Source organism: Haliotis asinina, chromosome 12 (genome assembly GCF_037392515.1).
Source record: "Haliotis asinina isolate JCU_RB_2024 chromosome 12, JCU_Hal_asi_v2, whole genome shotgun sequence".
In the NCBI taxonomy this organism is placed as follows: Eukaryota; Metazoa; Mollusca; class Gastropoda; order Lepetellida; family Haliotidae; genus Haliotis; species Haliotis asinina.
Window position 1 is genome coordinate 57,944,142 of NC_090291.1, and position 21,778 is coordinate 57,965,919.

General features: G+C 38.6%; 1 protein-coding gene across 1 annotated transcript; it reads right to left on the minus strand.

The window, feature by feature from the left end:
* Positions 1-2,074: 2,074 nt before the first annotated feature.
* LOC137257591 (tol-Pal system protein TolA-like) lies at positions 2,075-21,160 on the minus strand. Its single transcript, XM_067794909.1, has 4 exons — positions 21,053-21,160; positions 16,512-17,258; positions 7,068-7,118; positions 2,075-2,524 (listed from the first exon to the last, which is right to left on the minus strand). Exons 1-4 carry the CDS (start codon positions 21,158-21,160, stop codon positions 2,075-2,077), a joined length of 1,356 nt encoding a protein of 451 aa, XP_067651010.1.
* Positions 21,161-21,778: the final 618 nt, after the last annotated feature.

Below are 21,778 nucleotides of genomic sequence, written 5' to 3' on the forward strand. Positions count from 1 at the left end.
ATTTTGTTTAAACATATCTGTAGTTGTCGTTCAATAGTGTGCATATTCTTACCACGACAAGAAATATTAAAATCATCCACGAAAAGTGATCCATCTATTGAATCATTTAAAACCTTGGATAAACTGTTGATCTTAATACTAAACAGTGTGACAGACAAAATACTGCCTTGTGGGACACCCTGATCTGATTATAATGGTCCGACAAGGTTGAACCCACTCGGACTTGAAATTGTCTATCGTTTAAAAAGTTTGATATAAATTGAGGCAAACGGCCCCGTAATCCAAAATCATGTAAGTCTAAAAATGCCATATTTCCACGTAGTATCGTATGCTTTTTCCAGATCGAAAAAGATCGACACTGCATGTTGTTTATTAATGATGGCATTTTTAACAAAAGATTCTAAACGTACTAAATGATCAATGGTACTTCTGTTTTTACGGAAACCACATTGTAGATCAGTTATAAGATTATTGGTTTCCAAGTACCAAACTAATCGGTTATTGATCATGCGTTCCATGGTTTTGCAAACACAGCTAGTGAGTGAAATTGGTCGATAATTTGAAGGATCGGTATGATCACGTCCGGGTTTAGGAATTGGAATAATTATAGCCTCACGCCATGAAGAAGGAATTTCACCAGATGTCCAAATAGTATCGAAGATGTTTAGAAGTGTCTCTAAACAGGATTCTGGCAAGTGTTTGAGGAGTTGATAAGGTATGTTATCAGCTCCTGTAGCAGTATCGTGAGCTTGGTCAAGAGCTTCATGAAGCCCGTGAATAGAAAATAACTCATTATAGTCTTCCCCATTATCCGTGTTGAAATGAATAGGTTTCCTTTCTTCTTGTTGTTGATATTTTTGAAATTTAGGTACATAGTTAGAGGAGGAAGAGTGCTTAGCCAAAGTTTCACCTAATTTATTAGCAATATCTAAAGGGGCTGTTAATACTTCATTTTCCCTCTTAAGGTGGTGGATGCCAGGTTGAGAGCCTTTACCTTTGATTTTTTGGACCATATTCCATACCTTGGACATGGGCGTACGTGAATTGATTTTTGATACATAATTTTTCCAAAATTGACGTTTACTTTGCTTAAAAGTACGCCGAGCTTTTGCATTTAAAATCTTAAATTTATTGAGATTATGGACCATAGGATGGTGACGGAAATAGTGCTCAGCCTTTTTCCGTGCCTTCCTTACTTGTTTGCAGTGATCATCAAACCATGGTTTTCGTATGTGAGGAACAGCAGAGGACTTAGGGATACATTTATCAGCAATTATATTCATTTCATCCGAGAAACATTTTACGGGATCAGGAGTGCCCAAGAACAGCTCTGGTTTCAATTTGTTAGCACAAAGAGTGGCATACAATTGCCAGTCAGTTTTTTTTAAATTCCACCGTGACGATGGACGGACATCAGATGGGGACACAGGTTTCAAAATAGTCGGAAAATGGTCACTTCCACATAGATCATCATGGACTGACCATGTGAATTCACTCAATAATGTTGAATCTGTAAGAGACAGATCTAAACATGAATATGTACCTGTAGCAGGGTGCAGGTAGGTTTCAGCGTCATCATTAACGATGCACAGGTCATTATCAGATATGAAATCTTCAATCACTTTTCCTTTTTGATTCATGGTTGAACTTCCCCATAAAGGATTGTGCCCATTTAGATCACCCATAATGATAAAGGGCTTAGGGAGCTGATCGCATAATTGTTGAAGTTCAAGCTTTTCAAGATTTAGAGAAGGAGGAAGGTACAAGGAACAAAGTGTAAAGGTAATCTGCAAGGTGATACGAACGGCTACTGCTTGCAGGTTTGTGTTAAGGGGAATAGGACTATGGATGACGCCCTGTCGTACCAAAACAGAAGCTCCACCAGTAGCTTCATCACCCGGGGGAGAATAAGAATGAAAGGAATTATAGCGTCTGAAGTCAAATTTATCGGTATGTTTAAGGTAGGTTTCTTGTAAACAAATTGCTGACGGATTTATATCCTGCGTTAAGAGCTGCAGTTCATGAGAGTTATGTTTAAGTCCTCTGCAGTTCCACTGAAGAAGATTCGAATGGCTCATGGGGGATATATAGGTGATCGTTCACGTGAACGCGAGGAGTAGTTAGTACTACCAGGACGTTCACAGGATGGGGTGATATCCATCTCGAGAGCGTCAAAAAAGTTATGTAAGTCCACCGGTGTTTCAGTGGGAGTGGCAATCTTAGTTTTGATTTTCCTATGATGTTTCTTCTTGTGAGGATTGGGCACATCATTTGTTGGTTTTGTTGTACCTGATGGCTCAGGAGTTGGGGCACACTGAGATGCTGAAGGGATGTCATGTTGCTGACTATCTGTAGACGTTGTTTGACTTTCTGACGATTTAGAAACAGACTGAGGGTGTTCTGGGTCTGTCCATGTCAAGTCAGTTTGACATTCTACGGATCTAGTAGAAGATGTGCGGGAGACAACTGCAGCATAAGTTTGTGGTGATGGAGGCGAACGGCTTGCAACAACTTTTTTAGCTTCCTGAAAGGAAATGTTGTTTTGATATTTTACCGTCAAAATATCTTTTTCATGGATCCACGAAGGACAAGATTTAGAAGAAGCGTCATGTGCACCCTTGCAATTTACACAGTTCAGTGCAGCGGTACAACCAGTGTTTTCATGATGACCTCCACATCGAGAGCACGCAGAAGGACGATTGCAGAATTTAGAACCATGTCCAAATTTCTGACAATTGTAACACCGGAGTGGATTGGGTACATACACATACACTCCGATGTTGAAATAGCCAGCTTTAATGGATTTAGGTATATCAGCCAGTGAAAATGTGAACAAATAGGTATTTGTTGGAATAGAAGCATCACCATCTCTTCTCATGAAACGTTTCACTGAAGTGACATGCTGTCCAGAAAGCTCTCTCAAGATTTCTTCCTCTGTCATTTCCGCTAGACAACGGGCTCTGTCGCGGATGATCCCCCGACTAGAATTTAGACTTCTGTGCTCAGAGACTGCAACCTCAGTGTTTGCAAATGTAGAACATTTCAAAAGGTTGATAGCTTGCTGTCTCCGCGCACACTCAATTAAATGGGTGCCGCCTCGGAGACGTGAAACATTCATCACCTCACCACAAATACCTTCGATTGCTTTGGAAATAGCAAACGGGTTGATTTTTAAAGGAAGACCATTCTTAGATTCAACAACAATAAATCGTGCCCAAGAGTTAGAATTTGTTGCAAGAGAAACATCATCATCAGACGACAATATCTCGGCGTCCAAACGTCTCTTTTTTTCATTTCGAGTAGAACCAGAATGATTGCGAGCCATGATTATATCAAAGAGATTCGACAACCCTGCTCCCCAACCACCATGGAGTGTCAACAAGGACGGCATCTAATTGCATCGGGTCTCCAGAATGCAGACACCAGGGATACAGGGATGCTATACTCCAGCAAAGATGACATGAATAGCTATATTCGTTTATTAAGTGTATTGTCAGGCTGGTTCTGCCCACAACAATAACTTAAAAACATATAGAATTCAGCGGTCAACATCACTAGATTGGCCCATGAGCCACCACCTGCTGGCATAGGACTCTAGGCAATATAATATCTTGAAATAATTGGAGTTTCTAAAAGCCAAGATCAAATAACGTATCAAATATGTGCAATAATACCCACTATGCACAGTGCTTGGCATGACCAGCCGATTGGTAGAACCAGGCCCATCCTACCACCCGACTAGGTGAAGTCAGGGCCAAAGTGGTGTGTTGAGCAATAGGAACACTGGTCCTGCTCCCATGCCCTCAACCACCAGGATCCCCTCCTCCACCGACACAGGGCCGGGACGCAACCCACGGCAAACGGGTTGGTGGACCAAATATCCCCCCGGGTCCACAACGGGGGTGTCGGCGAGCTCGTAGCATTACCCAGCACCCACCACGAGGAGGTGGCTCGCCACGGGTGCCAATTCAGTGTGGAAGAGGAACATCAAACATTTTCCATAATCACGGAAAGGACAAAAAGGAAAGGTCTCTACAAGCACTTATCACCCTTTGCATCGTCGTCTAGACCAATGTCCTTTTATGTTGTAACATCGCCGAGTTCAACATAAATTTCTTTCATATTCGTGGCTGTGACTTTGGCGTTAGTATAAAGATACTAATCTACAATTCGATACAACTTCACATGCAAAGTCAAGTTTCTTTCTCATTTTTATTTAAGATATGGTATTACCTATTATTCATCATAAAGAGAAATACACACGGTGAGGCATTTCTTTAATGTGTAAACAATACAAATTCACATATCAAATATATGTCTATCATGGTGATGTGTTAAATAGTTAATACAACTCAAAATAGTATTTACTATTCGCATTTCACAGTCGTGCATTTGTCCTAGAAAAAAATGTGTCAATAAGTTTCTTTAAAACTTCATATATTCAAGCGACCTATTTGTTTCAATATATATCCAAAGTGCACGAAATTCTATCTCTTTTGTGTATCTAATGTATTCAACAAACATCCCCTCTTATCATAAACCCCCCTCCGAGCAGAACCCTACATTCTCAGTGCTATCAGCACACTAACACGGATCAATCCAATTATGACTACTCCGCAGTATCACTGCAACCGAACGTGACTACGTTAGAGATAGACATCCTTATCAGGTACCCTTTGTCCTAATGGACTCCCCTAACTAGTGACTGTTGGGCAGACGGTTTTACATAATAGAAACGGTGTGTGAGTGCTGATTCAACTCAATATCAATTATCGCATTTTTGTGTAAATATACTTTCATTTATGTTACTGATATCTACAAACAGTGAATGAGCAGTAGTGTGGAAAAGTAGGGAGTTACTTCGCTAAGCCCCTCAATTTTTTTTTAAAGCTTGGCAATAAAAGATAGAAATGGAACTTTCCTGGAACTATTGCCAATATTCAGAGAGCATCTCCAACGAATACTCCTGGTCAAATTCATCACAGGACTCGTGTAGCTAAAGACAATAAAACCTACGCTTGTGGTGGAATATATTTGGGTTTATAATAACCAGGCGAATGAACAAGGTCCCCATGGCAACCATTTGGAGGCCATAAAATATTTTCGTGCTATTTTAAAAGGAAATGTCGTGAATGAGTGAGTGAGTTTAGTTTTACGTCGCACTTAGCAATATTCCAGCTATATGGCGACGGTCTGTAAATAATCGAGTCTGGACCAGACAATCCAGTGATCAACAACATGAGCATCGATCTGCGCAATTGGGAACCGATGAGATGTGTCAACCAAGTCAGCGAGTCTGACCACCCGATCCTGTTAGTCGCCTCTTACGACAAGCATAGTCGCCTTTTATGGCAAGCATGGGTTGCTGAAGGCCTATTCTACCCCGGGACCTTCACGGGTCTAAGGAAATGTCGTTAATGTTATGTATTTTTATTTTCATAATTATTACTTTTGAATGCATTTGTTAGTATTTCAATAAATTGATAATGCTTCTGTGTATTTCTGTGGTTGCAGTATTGCGAGAGTGTATTTTCTGTAAATTGTGTTATTGATTAAGTGATAATTATTACAGGTCACAATGTTTAGAGTTTGGAGTGATAGTTATTATGGGTCACATTTCCCATCATAAATGTTCAGTGCTAGTAGTACTTTGACCGCAGGCTTTAAAGTTGCGCTTTAGAGTTACCCCCCTTTGAGTATATGATGTCTTTACTTCCGGGAGTCGCGAAACTTCTACGCTAATGGCGACTTTGGCACTTGAACTCGAATATTCAAGACTCAGTGACTGTGTATATAAAGGCTGGTTGTGTTGACACACACGAATAACTAATTAACTGGAGTTCGGCCTATATCTGTCTATCTCGTCGTCTGATTGTCAACATCGAACTACATCCAACAGACTTAGGTGAGATGATATTATATTTGTGACCCATTACTTTAGATGTGACTCAGTTGCATTGTATTAGAAACCTCTACTGTGAATCAGTGTGTCTTGTTCTCTGCTCAATACAAAATATAGAATATTTGTGACGTGTCTGTGTTATATTTTGCTGGTTCTGAGGGGATTTCTTACACCTTTTGTAATTTTTAACCTTAAAGGTCACATGCAACGTAAAACACAACTTTGCAGATTCCGGTACCTTTCGGTATGCACTTACCGAAACAAATCATAAAAAATGCCAAATCAAGCTATAAAGTTGAGAAAAACGCGATGAAAAAAAAGCCCGCAAAATCGGAGTTCAAACGTTTCACTAAATTCCCCCCAGCGCTGGGGGGAAAACTGGTTTCAACAGCTATGCTGCGCTGCGTCCATAACGCATGCGCAGTGAATAAGTTCGCGAAGCTTGAAACAGTATGCATGCCCAGCGTCTGAGGTCGTGAGTCTAATCTTAGTTGTGTACACAAACAAGTAAATAATCTTAGTTGTGTACACAAACAAGTAAATAATCTACTCGTTACGTAAAAAAACTTGTTGATTGTGGTAAGCAGTCTGTGTCACAGAGAAAGCTCAGTGTCTGGTTTATTCACACCTATATGTCTGTCTGCCTGTCTGCTAAAGACAACATGCAATACACAGCTTCAATCATTGACCACGTGCAATTTGAACTTAACACCCATCAGACTATACGACATGAAGAAAATAAGTTGATTTATGACTCGTGCACCCGAGTCCCGTGTCTGCCACATTATGTAATTAGGCACGTGTGATACACATGACATGTTTTTATCTCTGAGTTGCAAACAAACTACATTCATTGTTTTCGGATGACTGGAACTGACGGAAACTGGTGCAAACTCTCGTCAGTTTCAAGTCCTGCTTTGTACTTGGACGAATGGCAGATTCCAGCCACGCAGTAGTTTACCATCTCTACTGACATGATTTTTGATTGGATCGAGCGCAAATTCAGAGAACATGTATTTTCCAAACCCAACATCTCTATATACATTCTTCATGGATAACGACTTCTTTTAGTGTATATGATAATGTTTGACAACAGTATATGAACCCATACTGAAACGACGCATCAAGAACACAAAAAGAAGTTGTTATCCTTAAAGAATCTTACTTTCTTGTCACTCGCCATACTTCCAAAATGCCCATCAAACAGATCTTCTTTCTGTACACACAATGAACCCTCAGCATATCAGCAAATGAAACAGCCAATCGGAAACCGTCGTTACACTTGAGTGCATATCCACCCGCTATGACTGGGTTCGGTCTCCCGAGGGCTTCGTTTCGGGGGAAGTAAGCCCAAGTACAAAATATTGCACTTTTGAATCGCGATTGTACGCTTATAATTGTGTTAATTTGGTTTTTTTAAAGGAGCAATGTATAGTATATGTCATGAATAAGTGATAAATGTGTTATAATTATTTTGATTTTTTGGTTGTATGTGACCTTTAACAAAGGTCAAACTTCCAAATTAGCGCAGTGTGATTGTACAACGAATGTAAATACACAATAGCATAATTAGGAACTTGTCAAATGCAACATACTGTATATTTAGGATTACATATTCTCAGACAAGTGCAGATTCTTGTACCTTTGGTGAGCTGAGTAACATCCGGGATTCAATCATCCCACGCCCTCAGAAACAAGCACAGGCATATCTTGAATTTTTACTACTGAAAAAAAACAGCGTAGTAGAAAAATCTGAGTGGGATATACATTAGTCCGTGATCGATAGATGATCATAGATAGAGTAGATGATTGTAACTGGAACATCTGAGTGGGATATACATTAGTCCGTAAACGATAGATGATCATAGATAGAGTAGATGATTGTAACAGGAACATCTGAGTGGGATATACATTAGTCCGTAAACGATAGATGATCATAGATAGAGTAGATGATTGTAACAGGAACATCTGAGTGGGATATACATTAGTCCGTAAACGATAGATGATCATAGATAGAGTAGATGATTGTAACAGAAACATCTGAGTGGGATATACATTAGTCCGTAAACGATAGATGATCATAGATAGAGTAGATGATTGTAACTGGAACATCTGAGTGGGACATACATTAGTAAGTGATCGATAGATGATCATAGATAGAGTAGATGATTGTAACAGAAACATCTGAGTGGGATATACATTAGTCCGTAAACGATAGATGATCATAGATAGAGTAGATGATTGTAACAGAAACATCTGAGTGGGATATACATTAGTCCGTAAACGATATATGATCATAGATAGAGTAGATGATTGTAACAGGAACATCTGAGTGGGATATACATTAGTCCGTAAACGATAGATGATCATAGATAGAGTAGATGATTGTAACAGGAACATCTGAGTGGGATACACATTAGTCCGTAAACGATAGATGATCATAGATAGAGTAGATGATTGTAACAGAAACATCTTAATGGGATATACATTAGTCCGTAAACGATAGATGATCATAGATAGAAAAGATGATTGTAACTGGAACATCTGAGTGGGATATACATTAGTAAGTGATCGATAGATGATCATAGATAGAGTAGATGATTGTAACAGGAACATCTGAGTGGGATATACATTAGTCCGTAAACGATAGATGATCATAGATAGAGTAGATGATTGTAACAGGAACATCTGAGTGGGATATACATTAGTCCGTAAACGATAGATGATCATAGATAGAGTAGATGATTGTAACAGAAACATCCGAGTGGGATATACATTAGTCCGTAAACGATAGATGATCATAGATAGAGTAGATGATTGTAACAGAAACATCTGAGTGGGATATACATTAGTCCGTAAACGATAGATGATCATAGATAGAGTAGATGATTGTAACAGAAACATCTGAGTGGGATATACATTAGTCCGTAAACGATAGATGATCATAGATAGAGTAGATGATTGTAACAGGAACATCTGAGTGGGACAAAAATTTGGTCCGTGATCGATAGATGATCATAGACAGAGTAGATGATTGCAACAGGAACATCTGAGTGGGATATACATTAGTCCGTGATCGATAGATGATCATAGATAGAATAGATGATTGTAACAGGAACATCTGAGTGGGATATACATTAGTCCGTGATCGATAGATGATCATAGATAGAGTAGATGATTGTAACAGGAACATCTGAGTGGGATATACATTAGTCCGTAAACGATAGATGATCATAGATAGAGTAGATGATTGTAACAGAAACATCTGAGTGGGATATACATTAGTCCGTAAACGATAGATGATCATAGATAGAGTAGATGATTGTAACAGGAACATCTGAGTGGGATATACATTAGTCCGTGATCGATAGATGATCATAGATAGAGTAGATGATTGTAACAGGAACATCCGAGTGGGATATACATTAGTCCGTAAACGATAGATGATCATAGATGGAGTAGATGATTGCAACAGAAACATCTGAATGGGATATACATTAGTCCGTAAACGATAGATGATCATAGATAGAGTAGATGATTGTAACAGGAACATCTGAGTGGGATATACATTAGTCCGTGATCGATAGATGATCATAGATAGAGTAGATGATTGCAACAGGAACATCTGAGTGGGATATACATTAGTCCGTGATCGATAGATGATCATAGATAGAGTAGATGATTGTAACAGGAACATCTGAGTGGGATATACATTAGTAAGTAAACGATAGATGATCATAGATAGAGTAGATGATTGTAACAGGAACATCTGAGTGGGATATACATTAGTCCGTAAACGATAGATGATCATAGATAGAGTAGATGATTGTAACAGAAACATCTGAGTGGGATATACATTAGTCCGTAAACGATAGATGATCATAGATAGAGTAGATGATTGTAACAGAAACATCTTAATGGGATATACATTAGTCCGTAAACGATAGATGATCATAGATAGAATAGATGATTGTAACTGGAACATCTGAGTGGGATATACATTAGTCCGTGATCGATAGATGATCATAGATAGAGTAGATGATTGTAACAGGAACATCTGAGTGGGATATACATTAGTCCGTGATCGATAGATGATCATAGATAGAGTAGATGATTGTAACAGGAACATCCGAGTGGGATATACATTAGTCCGTAAACGATAGATGATCATAGATGGAGTAGATGATTGCAACAGAAACATCTGAATGGGATATACATTAGTCCGTAAACGATAGATGATCATAGATAGAGTAGATGATTGTAACAGGAACATCTGAGTGGGATATACATTAGTCCGTGATCGATAGATGATCATAGATAGAGTAGATGATTGCAACAGGAACATCTGAGTGGGATATACATTAGTCCGTGATCGATAGATGATCATAGATAGAGTAGATGATTGCAACAGGAACATCTGAGTGGGATATACATTAGTCCGTGATCGAAAGATGATCATAGATAGAGTAGATGATTGTAACAGGAACATCTGAGTGGGATATACATTAGTAAGTAAACGATAGATGATCATAGATAGAGTAGATGATTGTAACAGGAACATCTGAGTGGGATATACATTAGTCCGTAAACGATAGATGATCATAGATAGAGTAGATGATTGTAACAGAAACATCTGAGTGGGATATACATTAGTCCGTAAACGATAGATGATCATAGATAGAGTAGATGATTGTAACAGAAACATCTTAATGGGATATACATTAGTCCGTAAACGATAGATGATCATAGATAGAATAGATGATTGTAACTGGAACATCTGAGTGGGATATACATTAGTCCGTGATCGATAGATGATCATAGATAGAGTAGATGATTGTAACAGGAACATCTGAGTGGGATATACATTAGTCCGTAAACGATAGATGATCATAGATAGAGTAGATGATTGTAACAGGAACATCCGAGTGGGATATACATTAGTCCGTAAACGATAGATGATCATAGATAGAGTAGATGATTGTAACAGAAACATCCGAGTGGGATATACATTAGTCCGTAAACGATAGATGATCATAGATAGAGTAGATGATTGTAACAGAAACATCTGAGTGGGATATACATTAGTCCGTAAACGATAGATGATCATAGATAGAGTAGATGATTGTAACAGAAACATCTGAGTGGGATATACATTAGTCCGTAAATGATAGATGATCATAGATAGAGTAGATGATTGTAACAGGAACATCTGAGTGGGACAAAAATTTGGTCCGTGATCGATAGATGATCATAGACAGAGTAGATGATTGCAACAGGAACATCTGAGTGGGATATACATTAGTCCGTGATCGATAGATGATCATAGATAGAATAGATGATTGTAACAGGAACATCTGAGTGGGATATACATTAGTCCGTGATCGATAGATGATCATAGATAGAGTAGATGATTGTAACAGGAACATCTGAGTGGGATATACATTAGTCCGTAAACGATATATGATCATAGATAGAGTAGATGATTGTAACAGAAACATCTGAGTGGGATATACATTAGTCCGTAAACGATAGATGATCATAGATAGAGTAGATGATTGTAACAGGAACATCTGAGTGGGATATACATTAGTCCGTGATCGATAGATGATCATAGATAGAGTAGATGATTGTAACAGGAACATCCGAGTGGGATATACATTAGTCCGTAAACGATAGATGATCATAGATGGAGTAGATGATTGCAACAGAAACATCTGAATGGGATATACATTAGTCCGTAAACGATAGATGATCATAGATAGAGTAGATGATTGTAACAGGAACATCTGAGTGGGATATAAATTAGTCCGTGATCGATAGATGATCATAGATAGAGTAGATGATTGCAACAGGAACATCTGAGTGGGATATACATTAGTCCGTGATCGATAGATGATCATAGATAGAGTAGATGATTGTAACAGGAACATCTGAGTGGGATATACATTAGTAAGTAAACGATAGATGATCATAGATAGAGTAGATGATTGTAACAGGAACATCTGAGTGGGATATACATTAGTCCGTAAACGATAGATGATCATAGATAGAGTAGATGATTGTAACAGAAACATCTGAGTGGGATATACATTAGTCCGTAAACGATAGATGATCATAGATAGAGTAGATGATTGTAACAGAAACATCTTAATGGGATATACATTAGTCCGTAAACGATAGATGATCATAGATAGAATAGATGATTGTAACTGGAACATCTGAGTGGGATATACATTAGTCCGTGATCGATAGATGATCATAGATAGAGTAGATGATTGTAACAGGAACATCTGAGTGGGATATACATTAGTCCGTGATCGATAGATGATCATAGATAGAGTAGATGATTGTAACAGGAACATCCGAGTGGGATATACATTAGTCCGTAAACGATAGATGATCATAGATGGAGTAGATGATTGCAACAGAAACATCTGAATGGGATATACATTAGTCCGTAAACGATAGATGATCATAGATAGAGTAGATGATTGTAACAGGAACATCTGAGTGGGATATACATTAGTCCGTGATCGATAGATGATCATAGATAGAGTAGATGATTGCAACAGGAACATCTGAGTGGGATATACATTAGTCCGTGATCGATAGATGATCATAGATAGAGTAGATGATTGCAACAGGAACATCTGAGTGGGATATACATTAGTCCGTGATCGAAAGATGATCATAGATAGAGTAGATGATTGTAACAGGAACATCTGAGTGGGATATACATTAGTAAGTAAACGATAGATGATCATAGATAGAGTAGATGATTGTAACAGGAACATCTGAGTGGGATATACATTAGTCCGTAAACGATAGATGATCATAGATAGAGTAGATGATTGTAACAGAAACATCTGAGTGGGATATACATTAGTCCGTAAACGATAGATGATCATAGATAGAGTAGATGATTGTAACAGAAACATCTTAATGGGATATACATTAGTCCGTAAACGATAGATGATCATAGATAGAATAGATGATTGTAACTGGAACATCTGAGTGGGATATACATTAGTCCGTGATCGATAGATGATCATAGATAGAGTAGATGATTGTAACAGGAACATCTGAGTGGGATATACATTAGTCCGTAAACGATAGATGATCATAGATAGAGTAGATGATTGTAACAGGAACATCCGAGTGGGATATACATTAGTCCGTAAACGATAGATGATCATAGATAGAGTAGATGATTGTAACAGAAACATCCGAGTGGGATATACATTAGTCCGTAAACGATAGATGATCATAGATAGAGTAGATGATTGTAACAGAAACATCTGAGTGGGATATACATTAGTCCGTAAACGATAGATGATCATAGATAGAGTAGATGATTGTAACAGAAACATCTGAGTGGGATATACATTAGTCCGTAAATGATAGATGATCATAGATAGAGTAGATGATTGTAACAGGAACATCTGAGTGGGACAAAAATTTGGTCCGTGATCGATAGATGATCATAGACAGAGTAGATGATTGCAACAGGAACATCTGAGTGGGATATACATTAGTCCGTGATCGATAGATGATCATAGATAGAATAGATGATTGTAACAGGAACATCTGAGTGGGATATACATTAGTCCGTGATCGATAGATGATCATAGATAGAGTAGATGATTGTAACAGGAACATCTGAGTGGGATATACATTAGTCCGTAAACGATATATGATCATAGATAGAGTAGATGATTGTAACAGAAACATCTGAGTGGGATATACATTAGTCCGTAAACGATAGATGATCATAGATAGAGTAGATGATTGTAACAGGAACATCTGAGTGGGATATACATTAGTCCGTGATCGATAGATGATCATAGATAGAGTAGATGATTGTAACAGGAACATCCGAGTGGGATATACATTAGTCCGTAAACGATAGATGATCATAGATGGAGTAGATGATTGCAACAGAAACATCTGAATGGGATATACATTAGTCCGTAAACGATAGATGATCATAGATAGAGTAGATGATTGTAACAGGAACATCTGAGTGGGATATAAATTAGTCCGTGATCGATAGATGATCATAGATAGAGTAGATGATTGCAACAGGAACATCTGAGTGGGATATACATTAGTCCGTGATCGATAGATGATCATAGATAGAGTAGATGATTGCAACAGGAACATCTGAGTGGGATATACATTAGTCCGTGATCGATAGATGATCATAGATAGAGTAGATGATTGTAACAGGAACATCTGAGTGGGATATACATTAGTAAGTAAACGATAGATGATCATAGATAGAGTAGATGATTGTAACAGGAACATCTGAGTGGGATATACATTAGTCCGTAAACGATAGATGATCATAGATAGAGTAGATGATTGTAACAGAAACATCTGAGTGGGATATACATTAGTCGGTAAACGATAGATGATCATAGATAGAGTAGATGATTGTAACTGGAACATCTGAGTGGGATATACATTAGTCCGTGATCGATAGATGATCATAGATAGAGTAGATGATTGTAACAGGAACATCTGAGTGGGATATACATTAGTCCGTGATCGATGGATGATCATAGATAGAGTAGATGATTGTAACAGGAACATCTGAGTGGGATTTACATTAGTCCGTAAACGATAGATGATCATAGATAGAGTAGATGATTGTAACAGGAACATCTGAGTGGGATATACATTAGTCCGTAAATGATAGATGATCATAGATAGAGTAGATGATTGTAACAGGAACATCTGAGTGGGATATACATTAGTCCGTAAACGATAGATGATCATAGATAGAGTAGATGATTGTAACAGGAACATCTGAGTGGGATATACATTAGTCCGTGATCGATAGATGATCATAGATAGAGTAGATGATTGTAACAGGAACATCCGAGTGGGATATACATTAGTCCGTAAACGATAGATGATCATAGATGGAGTAGATGATTGCAACAGAAACATCTGAATGGGATATACATTAGTCCGTAAACGATAGATGATCATAGATAGAGTAGATGATTGTAACAGGAACATCTGAGTGGGATATACATTAGTCCGTGATCGATAGATGATCATAGATAGAGTAGATGATTGCAACAGGAACATCTGAGTGGGATATACATTAGTCCGTGATCGATAGATGATCATAGATAGAGTAGATGATTGCAACAGGAACATCTGAGTGGGATATACATTAGTCCGTGATCGATAGATGATCATAGATAGAGTAGATGATTGTAACAGGAACATCTGAGTGGGATATACATTAGTAAGTAAACGATAGATGATCATAGATAGAGTAGATGATTGTAACAGGAACATCTGAGTGGGATATACATTAGTCCGTAAACGATAGATGATCATAGATAGAGTAGATGATTGTAACAGAAACATCTGAGTGGGATATACATTAGTCCGTAAACGATAGATGATCATAGATAGAGTAGATGATTGTAACAGAAACATCTGAGTGGGATATACATTAGTCCGTAAATGATAGATGATCATAGATAGAGTAGATGATTGTAACAGGAACATCTGAGTGGGACAAAAATTTGGTCCGTGATCGATAGATGATCATAGACAGAGTAGATGATTGCAACAGGAACATCTGAGTGGGATGTACATTAGTCCGTGATCGATAGATGATCATAGATAGAATAGATGATTGTAACAGGAACATCTGAGTGGGATATACATTAGTCCGTGATCGATAGATGATCATAGATAGAGTAGATGATTGTAACAGGAACATCTGAGTGGGATATACATTAGTCCGTAAACGATATATGATCATAGATAGAGTAGATGATTGTAACAGAAACATCTGAGTGGGATATACATTAGTCCGTAAACGATAGATGATCATAGATAGAGTAGATGATTGTAACAGGAACATCTGAGTGGGATATACATTAGTCCGTGATCGATAGATGATCATAGATAGAGTAGATGATTGTAACAGGAACATCCGAGTGGGATATACATTAGTCCGTAAACGATAGATGATCATAGATGGAGTAGATGATTGCAACAGAAACATCTGAATGGGATATACATTAGTCCGTAAACGATAGATGATCATAGATAGAGTAGATGATTGTAACAGGAACATCTGAGTGGGATATAAATTAGTCCGTGATCGATAGATGATCATAGATAGAGTAGATGATTGCAACAGGAACATCTGAGTGGGATATACATTAGTCCGTGATCGATAGATGATCATAGATAGAGTAGATGATTGCAACAGGAACATCTGAGTGGGATATACATTAGTCCGTGATCGATAGATGATCATAGATAGAGTAGATGATTGTAACAGGAACATCTGAGTGGGATATACATTAGTCCGTGATCGATAGATGATCATAGATAGAGTAGATGATTGTAACAGGAACATCCGAGTGGGATGTACATTAGTCCGTAAACGATATATGATCATAGATAGAGTAGATGATTGTAACAGAAACGTCTGACTGATATAAAATTTTCAGGCAAACAAACCAAACCATTAAGTGTTATTTGTCGCCTTGGTGGTGCCGGGTTTATCTCGAGGTCAATGCTGGTCAGTATGAGCAACAGAGACGCACACAGGCAAAGTTGGAAACCGTACCTCGTGTCCCCTGGCACGTGCAGCACGTGCTGATACATGACGGGCCTTCTTTGTGCTCTCCGCAACATGTCGGGCCTTCTTTGTGCTCTCCGCAACATGACGGGCCTTCTTTGTTCTCTCCGCAACATGACGGGCCTTCTTTATTCTCTCCGCGACATGACGGGCCTTCTTTGTTCTCTCCGCAACATGACGGGCCTTCTTTGTGCTCTCCGCAACATGACAGGCCTTCTTTGTTCTCTCCACGACATGAAGGGCCTTCTTTGTTCTCTCCGCAACATCACGGGCCTTCTTTGTGCTCTCCGCAACATGACGGGCCTTCTTTGTTCTCTCCGCAACATGACGGGCCTTCTTTGTGCTCTCCGCAACATGACGGGCCTTCTTTGTTCTCTCCGCAACATGACGGGCCTTCTTTGTTCTCTCCGCGACATGACGGGCCTTCTTTGTTCTCTCCGCGACATGACGGGCCTTCTTTGTTCTCTCCGCGACATGACAGGCCTTCTTTGTTCTCTCCACGACATGAAGGGCCTTCTTTGTTCTCTCCGCAACATGACGGGCCTTCTTTGTGCTCTCCGCAACATGACGGGCCTTCTTTGTTCTCTCCGCAACATGACGGGCCTTCTTTGTGCTCTCCGCAACATGACGGGCCTTCTTTGTGCTCTCCGCAACATGACGGGCCTTCTTTGTTCTCTCCGCGACATGACGGGCCTTCTTTGTTCTCTCCGCGACATGACGGGCCTTCTTTGTTCTCTCCGCGACATGACGGAGATGAATTTAGGAACATAGCCAATTCTAATTCTGTATGCACAACGTAAGCGGAACGTTGCCCTTGGCTGGTCACATGCTTTGGGTGCTGGTGTACACGGCCTAAAAGTATATTCCAGCTGTGATATTTGATTGTTCGAGTTGTGTAGATTTCTAGATATTTCAAGAGTTTTACTGAAAGCGTATGTTTTTAAAAAATGGGCTGTCTGCAAATTTTACTACAATGTGAGTTTATTGTCTACTTGTTCCATGCAAAGTTCGTGTGAGACAAAATCATGCGATGATGCAATCTAACACTAAAAGCCATTAGAAAGAGTCAAACCAACGCGTACTGCAATAAAAACAACAGATCAGCTCTAGAAAAATGGCATAAGTGTCACAAAAGGAAACAACGTTCAGGGAAAAAGAAAAGTTTAAGAAACTGCCATCACTTATTTGTGCATGTCGCCCTTTTGTTACAACGGCGTAGTGGCAACTAGATCATCACGAGCGTTGATGCAACAGTGGATGAGCACAGTGCATGAGCTCATATAGTGCAAACCGGAAATAGTGCGCTGTACGCTCGTGGTTTGTTTATAGGAATGTTGTCACGGGCTCATTTATTCTTTTCACAAAGCCACAATATTCTTTAATCTCACCTTCTCTTGATAAAACTTTACAACATACGAAATGATTGATATATATAAGCCTTGACATGGTGTATACTATTCCTAACACAGAGATTTCGTGTCTTTACTTGTGAGGTAAACGTTGCCCCATATGCATGATCACTGTACACGTCGATAGTCACTAATACAGTTGGCTGCTAGCGCTTTAATCACTGTACGGTTTCTAGTTAGTTCAAAGACATTGAAGTTCTTAATTAACTATTTGCATCATTATCGTATGGTGTCTCCTAAATTCAACACAGACCGTGTGTTAAAATGAACACTTCAGTTTGCTATTATTGTGATTTCCGGGCAAATTCTATCAACATTATCACTGACCACTGTATTATCAATCACAATTCACTGAATTACAGCACAAATGCCCAGACGACACATCCCATAAATCGTATCTGCAAAATAAAATGAATAAATAAAAATATAAAATCATTCCAGAAACACTAAAATCTGAAGGAAAGCACATTGTACCTTGTAGTGACAGCAAAATAGAAATCATCAAGCATTCAAACAGTGAAGTATTCAGTCTTCTTAAGAAAGCATCTAAACGTGCTACGAAGGAGGGTGTGTTTGGCCGGATGTAGGCATTGTCAATGAATAATTTAACGGAGAAACTAGATGGGAATACAGAATTTTTTCATCGCATGAAACTGGCACTAAGGCCTTACCAATATATATTATGACTGCATTTGAGAGTTTCGATGGAGGTTCTATGAAAGAAATTATAGAACTGCTCCCACACATGTGATACACAACCTGAAGGAAGTCGGGCATGATGATATGTTTCCTAACTTCACACGATTGGTTCCCTCAAAATCATTCCCTTGGACAATATTGCGTTTATGTTGTTTTAAGAAGTGGTATCGTGGTATTCACTTAACAACATCGTGCTGATGACACACAGCGAAGTTATAAAACGTTTTTAGAGAATCGGACTAAAATTGGTCAAAGGAAATTCTTTTTGAAATTCATGTCCGGCATGAAAAGCACCGGCACAGTGGCAGAGGGAAAAGTTCCTAGAGGTGTGTATCTCCCTAAGGATTCCAGAATAAACTTCGCAGTTCCTGACAGAACTGTTCTGGACAGAATGAAAGGTCCTCTTGACAGCAACCGACCTGAACCTGTTTGCATTATGCAAATGATGGACACGATTGCTAAAACCGACCCAGAACAAGTTAACGCTTACAAAATGTGTGTTGATGGATAGAATGTCTGCACAGGTAGAAATTTAGGGGATGTTGATTTATGGGGGTTTGAAGAGCATCCGACTCTCACTGAAAAACAAGCTCTATTATTACACGAAACTAGCATTTTGGAAAGTTTAAAGAATTTGTTAATAGAATGGAAATTCGTGGATTGGAACAAGTTACCGAATGTTCAGACGAGCATAAGGAGAAGTTCAAGTCGTTGAGTCATGATGTCATCGGGATTTGCAGTGGTGACGTGAGACAGTTGAGACGACTCAAAGCAGGAAAAAACTCTTGCATATGACAGATTTTTGAAAGCTGTAGCTGGTGATTGGAGACAGTCCAAATGTGCTTTCGTAATTAGTTCGTAATGCACCAGATACATTGTGCCATCGAAGACCTCCAACACGGCATAGATAAACTCGGGCGTCTTGATGCAGAATAAGATAAGATAAGATAAGATAACACTTTATTATCCCGAGGGAAATTTTGGTTACATCGTAAACAAAACACTGAACCACACTGTACTTTACAAGAACGCTAAAATCATGCACATATAGATAAATACCATACAAAGAGCACTAAGATGTTGCAGTAAGATAGGACTAACATGCTGCGATAAAAGGTGAAAACAGTTTGGAAAAAAGAAGCCTCTTGGGATAAGATGGTAAAAAAGTTATAAAAAATATTAACTGTTGTTAAAATAGCGAATACCAGCTGCTACAAAAGAATGACGGAACCTGTTTGTTCTGGCTGTCGGCATGCGCAGACGGCGTCCTGATGGAAGAAATTCAAAATCATAATAGAGAATGTGAGAGCTGTCATTTACAATTTTCTGCACTTTTATAACAATTTGCTGCTCGTAAATTTGGCCGATAGGAGTTACTGATTCTGAACCAATGATTTTGCGTGCTGTGTCAACAATTTGGTTGAGTTTAGCTTTGTTTTGAACAGACAAGTTACCAAACCAACAAAGAAGATTGAAAGTTAAAATACTTTGTATAAAGGTTTTGTAGAAAAGAACCATGAGTGAACAATCAATTCTAAAAGTGTTTAAACGACGAAGGAAGTACAACCGCCGCTGACCTTTCCTGTAAACATAATCAACGTTATCGTTCCAGGATAATCTTGAATCAAGGACAGTGCCCAAATACTTGTATGTGTTTACAATTTCAATATCTTCAAAATCTGGGCCAAAGGATCACAAGTTTTTTCTGAAATCAATAATCATTTCTTTTGTTTTCTTAGCATTTAAGATCAAAAAGTTGTCTCTACACCAATTTGTAAAGTTAGATACTTCATTTCTGTAGTCAAGGTCAGCAGATTTAAGAAGTGAAACAATAGCTGCATCATCAGCAAATTTGATGTTAAAACAGTTTGTTGCTTTAGTAACACAATCGTTGGTGTAAATTATAAACAGAATGGGTGATAAAACACATCCTTGTGGTGCTCCAGTAGACAGGTTGGCAGTGGAAGACTTCATTCCGTTCACAGTACCACACTGAGGTCTGTCAATCATAAAGGCGTTTATCCATTTGACTAAGTTACTGTTTACACACAAATTCGAAAGTTTTGAATCACAGGAGCTAATTTATCTGGACCGGCACTTTTGCGACTGTTCAAGTTTCTGAATGTTTCTCTCACGTCATCAGCAGAAATGTCAACATGATCACTGACAGCCAGGTTATCCAGAATAACACTTCTTTCATCCGAGAAATCATTAACATCGAAACGCGAATAAAGGTCGCCATACAAATACACCATATGATCAACGTCTCTGCCTCTACTGTCACTCTGCTGGTTTGAACTATGTCGAAGATGAGTTTCATGTCCTCCTTATCTGTAGCAAATACTCAGAAATAAGAAATAAGTGTTTCACAATCCAGCAGACCCATCCTCCTACAATTGAAACCTTTGTACGTTTACTTACCTGCACCAACATTAAATGTCTTAAATCATTAACTACATTCCTCTCCACTGTATTAAAACTAAGAAGTAAATCCATTACATCAACAAACTGACCATGTACTTCAACCATTACTCTACACCTAGCATGTATATATTATATATTTTTGCATGATATTGTATTATGGGCCAGTGGCCTACATTAATGAATAAAATGTCTGTCTGTCTGTCTGTCTAAAAGTCATTAAGCTCGTTAGCAAATGCAAAACTGTCACTCACATTGATCTCCGATTGTTTCTTATTAGTTCCCAGAATGGTTTTGAGACATTTCCATCCGTCCCGAAGATTGGTTTCTCGGAATTTAGATTCTAGTTTTTCCTTATAACGAATCTTACACTCCTTGGAACAGCGTGCAATATCCTTTTGCACTGATTTAACTCCAAGTTTGTCTCCAGCACAGAACGCACGTTTCTTCTCACACAACAAAGATTTCAGTTCTTTTGTCACCCATGGTTTGTTGTTGGGATAGATCTTGATTGTTTTAGATGGTATGATAGAATCAACGCTGAAGTTTATGTAAGAGGTTACAACATCACACAGTTCGTCAACACTATCAGAGTCCTGCGCGAATACATCCCAAGCTGTACTGTCAAAGCACGCTTTCAACTTATCAAGGTCTTCAGGGGAATATATTTTCACTGATTCCACCACTTGTTTTTCGGATTTAAGTTTCTGTTTGTAAGCTGGGATT

Excerpts from the sequence above, each read along its gene's own strand:
- LOC137257591 (XM_067794909.1), bottom strand. The coding sequence starts at position 21,160 with ATGGTTGAAGTACATGGTCAGTTTGTTGATGTAATGGATTTACTTCTT. Across the intron at positions 7,119-16,511 it reads CACGTGCCAGGGGACACGAG|AAAGAAGATCTGTTTGATGG; the intron begins GTACGGTTTCCA and ends TTGTGTGTACAG. Across the intron at positions 2,525-7,067 it reads GTATGGCGAGTGACAAGAAA|GAAGCTAAAAAAGTTGTTGC; the intron begins GTAAGATTCTTT and ends ATTTCCTTTCAG.